The sequence below is a fragment of the Scomber japonicus genome, chromosome 10 (genome assembly GCF_027409825.1).
Source record: "Scomber japonicus isolate fScoJap1 chromosome 10, fScoJap1.pri, whole genome shotgun sequence".
NCBI lineage: Eukaryota > Metazoa > Chordata > Actinopteri > Scombriformes > Scombridae > Scomber > Scomber japonicus.
The window spans coordinates 6,957,247-6,967,550 of NC_070587.1; the positions used below are offsets into that span (position 1 = coordinate 6,957,247).

General features: G+C 38.9%; 1 protein-coding gene across 1 annotated transcript in view; it reads left to right on the forward strand.

The window, feature by feature from the left end:
• bcam (basal cell adhesion molecule (Lutheran blood group)) overlaps positions 1–4,068 on the forward strand; it is a 47,577-nt gene extending 43,509 nt beyond the window's left edge. Inside the window, exons 14-16 of the mRNA XM_053327277.1 lie at positions 487–628; positions 2,521–2,620; positions 3,973–4,068. Coding sequence (XP_053183252.1) covers positions 487–628; positions 2,521–2,620; positions 3,973–3,975 — 245 coding nt within the window. The 3' untranslated portion in view covers positions 3,976–4,068. The remainder of the gene's footprint in view (positions 1–486; positions 629–2,520; positions 2,621–3,972) is intronic.
• The last annotated feature ends 6,236 nt before the right edge of the window (positions 4,069–10,304 follow it).

Here is a 10,304-nt window from a genome sequence, read left to right on the forward strand (position 1 = left end):
TTCTGGCTGGTCAGCTGTCAAGTATTATGTTTGAATATACAGGCCCTGTTTTTGGGTCCCATCACATTTCAGTCATTGCATTCAAAAGTTTAGACTAACTCCACATCCCACTCCCCACTCCTTGTCCTCTCCACCTGCCCATCCATCCATCCATTGTCTCCATCTGGACCCCACCCATCCCCAACCCCTCCCTCTCTCCACTCTCTGTTCCTCATCTCCTCCAATGATACCCAAAATGAAATTAATTTTCCTCCTCCTGATTCCTCCTCCTCTACCCCCACAAATCAAACATCTCCAAATTATGCCCCTCTCTCTACCAAAATCAAATCTCCCCTATTCCCTGCACCTTCCTCCTCCACTGTGATCAATCCTTCACCTTCCATCCACACCTCCCTCCCACCCCCGTCCTTCCTCCAAATCTCCCTTCACCCCACCATCCATTTCTCCATCCCTCCCTCCATGTATCCTTCCATTGCGGTACTGTAGCTGACCAGCAGCAGGGAGGCTCCAGCGGGGTGGTGATAGCTGTGGTGGTGTGCGTTCTTCTGCTCCTGCTGCTGGTGGCCCTCATCTACTTCCTGAACAAGAAGAGCAAGCTGCCCTGTAGCAAGAAGGACAAGAAGGAAGTGTAAGTGGATACAAGGGGAGGGAAGGAGGGATGAAAAGGATTAATGTTGACAGTGATTTTCTAATATGACTCAGTAACTATTACACTGTAAGTGAACATCACTAATTGTGTTTTTTGTGAAAGAGGGGGAGAATAAACTCTTCAGAGGTTGACATATCAGGGGCTCTACGAAGAAAAATGTAGTGATAAAACACATTTTTACAAAAGAGACAAATAAAATAAAAATAAAGGCAACCAATGATCCAATAAATAAATCCGTAAAGAATATATGTTAGAGGTGTGCTTTTTTAGAAATGAAGTATTAAGGATCTTAGATAGATATCACAGTGAAATTATATGCAATGAATCTGCTGCATTTGACATTCTGCCAATAGTTTAAATTGAATAATACTGACAGGCTTTCCACTCTTGAATTTAAGCTTTTAAAAATATAGTTTTCAGCAAGTTTTGCCATCCCACTTTATAAAAAGTTTGCCTACACACTGACAAAAAAGTAGAAGAGGCTCATAGGATGCAAAAAGAATCAATTTATCTCACATGCAAAAGGTGACATTGATAAAAAACAGAAGTGATTTCAGTCAAGGGACCATCTGCAGCACAATGTTTTATGAAATACTTTTAATTGCACCACTCTTTTACATTACTCCCATTAACATGTTGGGCTTCTCCATCTTTCAAATAAGCAATTTCTTTCTTTACATTTGGCTAAGTGTGAAACAAAACTTCCACAAGCTCAAAGGTTGTTTGCTCAACCCATCCATGAGACTAAACTTTAGTCTGGTTTTGTCAGGGTTTCCATTTTACCATTTTTAGTGTCTATTAAGAAATTATTCCAAAGCAATATCACCTCAAAACCAGTTTTTGTTAAGTATGATTTAATTAGAAGTAATATCTCATCTTAGATTTGACACAGGGAAGTCTATTTAAAAAAATCTGAAATGCATGATTAAATTTAAGTAAACTTACAGTACATACTCCATTAATTGAAGAAAAAACTGCACACAAAATGTCGATGAGCAGCCCAATTTTCTTCAATAATAATATTATCGTTATTTGCATAGCACCTTTCACACAGAAAATGCAGCTCAGAGAGCTTTACAACAAAAGAAATGACATGCACTAAGTGCTGCATATCAAAAATAAACAAATTTGTTTTGAATTTCATGCAATGATCAACATACTATTGTTGTATTATTACAAATCTAGATCTATTAAAGTCTGTGTAAAGTAAGAATAAATATGTGTTCTGAGTTTGACATACCACAGAAAAGTGTGTTGTTAACCACCCTGCAAAATTTGAATGATTAAAAAAATCGCCAAATATGTGAGATTAGGCTTCAAAGTTGTGTAAAACTCAGCCTCTTTCTCTGCTCCCAAACACTGTGGGTGTGTCCGCCGAGTTCGCTGAAACCCTGCCCCCTACCAATTGTTACCTGTCAATCAAAGTCACCCTCTCTACCAGAAACATGGACGCTACATCTGAGAGCTTTCTGCCGCTAGCTCAGCTGCTAACTCGGCGGCTAGCACGGTGGCTAACTCAGCTAACTGGCTCACTGTAGACTGTAGTAGTAGTAGTAGTAGTAGTAGTGTGTGCTGAATGTATTTATACCTCTACAGCAGCAGTGGTAGGTTTATGCAGTGATTTTCAGACCTGCCCACTAAATCCTAAACACAGAAATCTTGAAACACAGTTTGTGAAGCCTAGCTCCACAATTCAAATCTAAATGGTTGAAATGCTTTTTACACATTTTTTAGAAATACAATTATGATCTATTTAATGTGTTTAGAAGAAAATGTCTGAATTTACTTTACACGGTCTTTAACTGTAAAACATGGCCAAGACTTACTTCCTGTCCTAATTCTGTTTGTTTTTGTCTTTTTTTTCTCTACAGGGCCACTGGAGAAGTGAACAATGACATTGTGGTGGAGATGAAGGCAGACAAGGCCAATGAAGAGGCCGGTCTCCTCAACAAGAGACCGTCCACAGAACAGGTCAGTCAATAGACAAAGGCAGCACTGAGGTTTGGTCAGCAGTTGTTTAGTTGTGAACTGCAGGTGTTAATTATCAGAAGGCAAACACACAATTAACATGTCCTTTTGCCAATAAAGCCTGTCTGTATAATACTGAACAAGTTAGCAGTGAGTGTTTGAACTTTTTGAAACACCAAAAAGTTGACAATGGCCACACAGATATAAACTTGCCTAAAATGATCCATTATACCAGTTGGGATCAGTTTGACATGAACATTAATAATGCAGCCAGCAGAAATATCTTCAGAGACATTCATGCTGATTGAGAGTCTAAAGTCAGTTTTAATTCAAAGAGAGCAGGTTTGGAAAAGCTGTCCCCACAGCTCAAATGATGGACGGTGACAGCTGCATGGAGTCATCCGAAAATGTCATCACAAATGTAAAACATTTCATCATGAAAATGATGGTGGTGGCATATTTGACGTAAATGTGAAAGCCAGTTTAAGCGAGCCTTGTTTTATGTGATTTTTAAGACTACTGACAGCAAACTGTGTGACATTTTAGAATTGCAGCGAGATTGCAGACACACTTTACTTTGCTTTGAAATGGATATAACGAAAAGATGTAAAAGCCTGTCTCTTCACATGCTACCAAGTGATGTGTCTTTCTGGAGACGTCATTAAAAATATCAACATGTAAGCTTTCTAAAAAGCAGCATCCAAGCCACCTACTTCTCAGAAAACTCGACTTGTATTTAATCCATTTGTTGACAGATTTATTTAGGAGACTGTCTTACCACACCAAGTGTACAAATAAAGTAACATATGCTTATAATGCTTACAACTTGTAATGCCAGCTGCAGAAAACATCATACTGCTCTGAAATACAGTACTCAGGGATCACTCTGGCATCTCCCCTTGCTCCCTGTCAGCAGTCTTTAATAGAGGCATAAAATACTAATGGAATATTTTAATGGTAATTTTGGTAATTAATGATAATTTTCAGCAAATGTGTCCAGTACCGAAACTCTTGCATCTCATAGCCCCCAGCTATGAATATCAATTGTAGGTGTTGAATGATACACACAAGTTTCATAGAGTGTTGCCGTTGAAAATATTTTGTTGTAATATTAATGCAACAGTTATCTAAATACAAGAACATCCATACATTTATCAGCATTTGATAGTTTAAGAATAGTCTTTCAGTTTGCTTTTGGGCACATTTCTAGATAATGGATATTTAATTTTTCTATCGGAACACCATAAATACAGTCATTTCTTATCATCATAAGCATATGTTCATTTATTATGATGGCAAGTGTGTGATACTTATATTGTTCTCTGTGTGTTTTTGTCTTTCTTTCTCTCCAATAGTGATGAAACGAGACAATGAACATTAACAACTGAGGGATGAAGGGAAGGAGGACAACCATGATGAAGACAACAGGGCTAATTTTTATTGAGATGGAGGGTGGGGGGGCATTGGATATGCTTGTTTTTTTAACCTGGAGTAGACCGGTTGGGTGGAGTTTTTCCTCTTTTTTTTTTTTAAAGATAAATTTGCTCTTAAAACTCAACTCCACCCATCTGTGCTACCGGAGGTTTAAAACAGTACATGTGCAAAATCATAATGTGACAGCACTGGATGGCATTATTATCATGGCTTTATTTGATCCTAGCTTTTTAATCACCAATCACATCTTCAGTTTACTCCCTTGCAGAGTAGAGCTGCACAGTAAGACTTGCCATGACACAATCCAAACACAGGGGCAGAATCTTTCATATCTACCCCAAATGAAACACAAATTGCCATTAAGCTCCTGTGTTATTTGGAGTGTTTGTCTGCATGCAAGTGTGACACTGTGACTACTACTCTTGTCTTGGAGTCTGCACTTAAATTCTCTGCTTTATGCTTGGTATGTGTGGATAAATTATCATATGCTGCCATTTTGTTTTATTCACTTCAATAACACGTGATGATTTACAACAGCTCATTAATTCCCAAACACATTATTTGGCACACATGGCTTTAACATTTCTGCTCACAGACGCTATGTGTTTGCTTTACTGATGTTTTTTAATTGCATTTTTACCACCTATGAATGTCCCCCCCCCCCCCCCCCCCCCCCCCCCAATATCCCTAATTAGCTTTCCTTAGAACTGCCCAGGCATTTAGTAATGTCAATCTTTTCTCTCCATTTGTTTGCTTTTTTAAATCCTGCTAAAAGCCACCAAACAAGCAAGCTATTAGGTTGTACAAATTTGTTCTTGCCATTTCCAGCATACTTGTATATTATGTTAGTACAGCAATTGTTCACTTGTTTTTTTCCTTTGGGCTCCTGTTTTCTTTGTAAATTCTATTTTAAGTACTGATTTACCTGTTTATTGAGCAGGAGGTGTGCTGTGCATCATGTGTGGAGCTCAAAATGTCTGTGGTTACTAAGCTGTTGGCCTGGGATTGTAATTGCTACCATTTCTTTACAAGTCTCTCAAACAGCCTTCTTAGTCCTCTTCTTCTGGATGAAACGATTCTCACAAGCACAGCATGGAGCAGTTATTCTCAGAAAGCAAAATTATCATCAGTTTTCACTGTAAAATTGGTGGAATGTGTTGAAATGGTCAACAATCTCAAACTGTGGCCTGTCATGTTGTCATTTTCACATGGCAACAAAATGGGACTTTTAGGCGCTACGGCGCAGTAGTCACAGATTTACTTGTTAGGAGAAATCACTGGCACAGGTTCACTCTAGTTTGATACATGCAGGGAAGGGAAGGGAATATAGGGGAGGGATCAGAGGTTGTTGCTGGGGTATGTGATGTACTTTTGATTTTTTCCAAATGAAATGGTTTTTGAGTGTCACAGCAGGAGTTATGTTGTGTTTAAGTACATGTATGCTGACATTTCAGTTCCTCCCCTACACTGTCGGCAGGCCAGAGAGCGATGATAGCTGGTTGACGTGCCCTTTAACTAGTTGTACACTGGAACCAATGGCCTTTTTTTTATTTTAAAAAAAAGGTCACCTCAAACCACTATCTGCGCCCAGAAGGCTCATTTTACTTTTCAATGTTAGTCTACTGATCTTGCCACAAACTTATTGACTGTTAGCAAATCTGTGATGGCAGGTGAAGACTTAAACTTGGAGCATCTTTTTTTTATTTTAATGTTTAATATAAAAAATAGTGTGGTTTCAAAGTTGCTTTGTTTTTTTAGAAAGGGGATTCTTCATTTTGGAACTACTGAGTTTTCATTTTCCCATTTTCCACTATTTGAGAAAAGAGAGATTTTTTTTATTTAGGATTCTTTTTTATGAGACATTCTCAGTGCTTTACGCTCTCTCTCTCTCCGTACTGTATACTGTATATTTTGTGGTACGCTGTTGTGACCTCTGTGGTGTGTTGATGTATCTTTTTATTATGTTCCAGCTGTGTAGAATTTATAATGAAAAAAAACTAAAGAAAACCAATCACCCTATATTGCCTGTGTTTTTATTCCTGTCTGTACAATTAACAAAAATGTTGTTTGCTATTTTAGTATATATCAGCGTTATTTTTAATAGTTGTCACAAATAGGAATAAATGTGTTGTGAAATTCTCTTTGCACACTCATCAAGATGCACAAAGTTGTGTGAAAGTGAAGGATGGAAGCAAGGAAGTGCACTTGGCCATATGATAAACCCTTACTCACCACTGAACTTTATCTTTAAAATCTTACACCAGACCAAAAGGCTTATCAAAAATCAAATTGCTTTTGATGTAATTCATCCGTGTATGTTTTTCCTTACACTTCCTCGAAGATGGCATCTAAATTGATTTCTAGCTTGCACCAATGTTTAATCTCTTTGATATCACCAGCATTATGTAAATTTCCCCTCACATTGATTGATCCCATGATTTGTTGTGACAGAACAGAAAAATGGAGGAAGCTCATGTTTTACATCGATAACTGCTTGAAGGATGGGCTCATTGCTGACTCCATGATGCAGTATTCTCTACTCACTTTCATGTTTAAAAATGAGTTGAAATGAAGCCATCAATCATCGGCAAATTGATATGCAGCTTTGTGCATAGATGAATAACTGTTAGTCGGATGATTCTTATCAATAGCTGCTATAATCATAATTTTCTATTTTAAAATTCATATATCACACCAACCGTTAATCAACAGAGATTAAGAGGGATGAAAAGAACCTTTAAATATTTAAACTAGGCTGTTTTCCACGAAAAGATATCTTCCTCTAACATTAAGCTTATGTAACAATGCACTCTAACCTTGTACCGCTGAATTTTACTCAGCACAATGCATCTATACATCTACAAAGACTCACTGCTTACAGGTTTATCAGCACAATTCTCCTCACTCACACCCCCTGCTCTGCTGGCTCTCCATTAGGAAATTAAAAGTCTCCCATCAATGTGACCTGGAGAAATCGATCTGCGCTCTGAATACAAAGCAGCAAAGACAAGCCAGCAGTAATAGGGTTTGGACATCAAGTGGGAATTTATGGAAAATGTAAATAACAGTGTCAGATGTGATGGAGGTGAAGATGCGTGTCAGCATCTTTATTGCTGTTTGAGATGTTTTAAGGTTTAATTACAGGCTTCTGTCTGTGAAGATTCTCCAGACTCTGCAAAGAAAAACATCACTTGCATGCACCAAATAAATATATGTGTGATTTCCCCAGCATTGAAATGATAAGACAAACTGATGATATTTTTTAAATTTATTCATTGATTGAATAGCTTTTTAAAAACAGGTTTATCTATCATTTTGACTGAGCAGCAGCCACTGTGTCCCCATGGAGTATGTAGGCCTATACCTTAATTTCCCTATATGTTCATGTCAGTTGCTATAAAGTCATAATTATTAGACTATCCTACGGTGGCCGAGACCCGCCATAGCTGCAAATAAAAGTAACACTGCAAACAAAAAGAAACGCTGGTGCAAATAAAAAGAAACGCTGCTGCATATAAAAGAAACGCTGCAAATAAAAAGACACACCGCAGCAAACAAAAAAAACGCTGCAAATAAAAACAAACGCCGCTGCAAATAAAAGAAACACTGCAGCAAACAAAAAAAAAAAAAAAACACTGCAGCATATAATAAAAAAAAACGATGCAAATAAAAAAACCCACAACGGAAGTGGATTACCGGGGACTGTTTTTGCCGAAACACCGGAAGAAGAAACAACAACAACAGGACTACGAATTGGAAAACGAACTAGAAAGAGTCGCTACATGTACTTTTTAATGTGTTATTTGGTCAGGCAATGTTGCTTGTGTTGTTGACATGTAGGTCAGGAAAAGACGTAAAAGGGACCGTATATGGTTTGTTATTTGTGTTATTACATTACGTGTTGGACTAAATACATGGACATATTGAGGAAAGTATTTCGATGTTATGGAAACGGATTTCATATTTCACAAGAATGGATACTTGGCGAGCTGTACAGAAAGTCCTGAGCCATAAGATGATCGTTGTGGATAAAGGGAAGACTTTGAAGGTATGTAGAGATTATAGCTGTTTTTACTTTAGCTGAGTGGCTAGCCGAGCCAATCGCTAATACTATTACGGCTGAGCAACCAATATAATTCGTGAGTGGTCTTGAATGAATCAGGGCAACCTATGCTTTCTAATAATGTACGGCATGAATATATATGTTTAAGGGTTGGTGTTTAAAACATTCAGAAGGACTTGTGGCTACCTCCCAACCTCCGACCCGTCCCATAGGCGGAACAACGACAGTAATAAGCTGCCGGAACTATGTAGCCGTCAGTTGTTTCCACTCTCGTTAGTGGTCTCCCCGTGTTAGCCGAAGCTAACAATACACCGGCATTCTCCAGTTCAACTTCAAACCTGGGGCTACATCGCCTGACCAAATAACACATTAAAAAGTACACGTAGCGACATTAAACACTACCATTTTCACTTACTTTCTAGTTCGTTTTCCAATTCGTAGTCCTGTTGTTGTTGTTTCATCTTCCGGTGTTTCGGCAAAAACAGCGGCGTTTGTTTTTATTTGCAGCGTTTTTTGTTTGCAGCGTTACTTTTATTTGCAGCTATGGCGGGTCTCGGCCACCGTAACTATCTGGTAATCTGACAACCTAGCACAAGCACAATACAACAAACATGATATGGCGAATGTGAGAAAGTGTGTGATTCATTACTTAGGAATTCACAGTTCACCTTATCATTTGTTAGAGGAATAATGTGTTACTTTTTTCCCTCAAAAGTTACAAAGTCTTGCCTTAAACATTATGCTCCCAGTGATGCTGGTAATAGACATGAGTAAATCAATGTCATGCCATCATAAGCGCAGTAAAATTTGGCTTTAAGGGTGTGAATCAAATTGAGTGTGTGTGTGTGCCTGTGTGTGTGTGCCTGTGTGTGTGTGTGTGTGTGTGTGTGTGTGTAAGAGAGAGATCCTTCCTTTTTTTTTTCTTTTTTTTTTTTACAAAGAATGAGAGGATCAGAGCTTTTCGGTCTTGCTAACAATGAGGAGGATTACTCTCCTTCCTTCCAGTGTCCTTTCCTTTCTCCCTCCTCCTTCCTTCTGCCCACTGTGAGTTTTCCTGCTGCCTCCACTGGGTTTAGTTACAGTAGCTTTAAACTGATTTAGCCATTTAGTGTCAGCCTATTGAGGGATGACAGCCACTGTTTGTCCCCTTTGCCTGCTCGACCCGGATCTGATGGCTACTCAGTAGCATTTGGCTTCTGTTCAGCTCAGCATACACACGCAGAAATAGACTCTCTACGTAGCGTTGTTGAGATGAATCCAGGTTAAACAAGGCTCTGGTGACAGTCCTGCTGACAATATGTGCTCCATCATCTTGCACAATCAGGACATGTGCAGTTTGTAGGCACAACCCTGAGAGCAATGAGGCAAGAAAAAGATCAGCATAGATGGAGTGATAAATAGAGGACTAGTTGTGTCAAGGGAGAAAGTGAAAGAAGAAGATAATTCATAGAGGGACTTAAAACTGGCAGAAAGTACATTTAAAACAGAAGAGAACAAAAGGCTATGGTGTGAACTGAAGGATAGATTTAAAGACAAAGTAAAGGAGGAGTTGGTGTAGTTGCAAGGTTTACTGTCAGGATGTCAGGAAACAAAAAATGGTGATTGGTGACGTAGGAAGAAACAGAAGAAGCCTTGTTAAGGAGTCATTAATCTGCGTTGGAGCTTGGCTTTAGACACATATTGGCTCTAAAGAAATAAAACAGGATATGGAAGGAGGTAGGAAAGGTGGAGGGAGGTGGTTGAAGGTGTACCGCAGAGGGGTGGATAGAGATAAAGAATGAAAAAGCGCTTGTGTGATGAATGTGTTTATCTCCCTCACTCCTACAGTTTAATATCCTGTGTGGCTTGAATGTGTTTACTGTTTGGGTGCGATTATGAGAGACAGAACAGAGAGATGGTAAAGATGGTGTACCCACTGTGTATTTATGTGTGTGTGTGTGTGTGTGTGTGTGTGTGTGTGTGTGTGTGTGTGTGTGTGTGTGTGTGTGTGTGTGTGTGTGTGTGTTTGCACTTACCTGTGTGAGCTTGCATTTATTTGCTGCATTTCTGATATCTATCTTGCAGCATGGACGATTTGTTTCATCGATTGTATCTGCAAGTGTGCTATTAAGCCGAGTAGCAGCCGATCCCCTGCCATCCGGATTTCAGCAAGTGTAAGTGTGTGTCACTCAGGAGAGCCAGACCACCTGT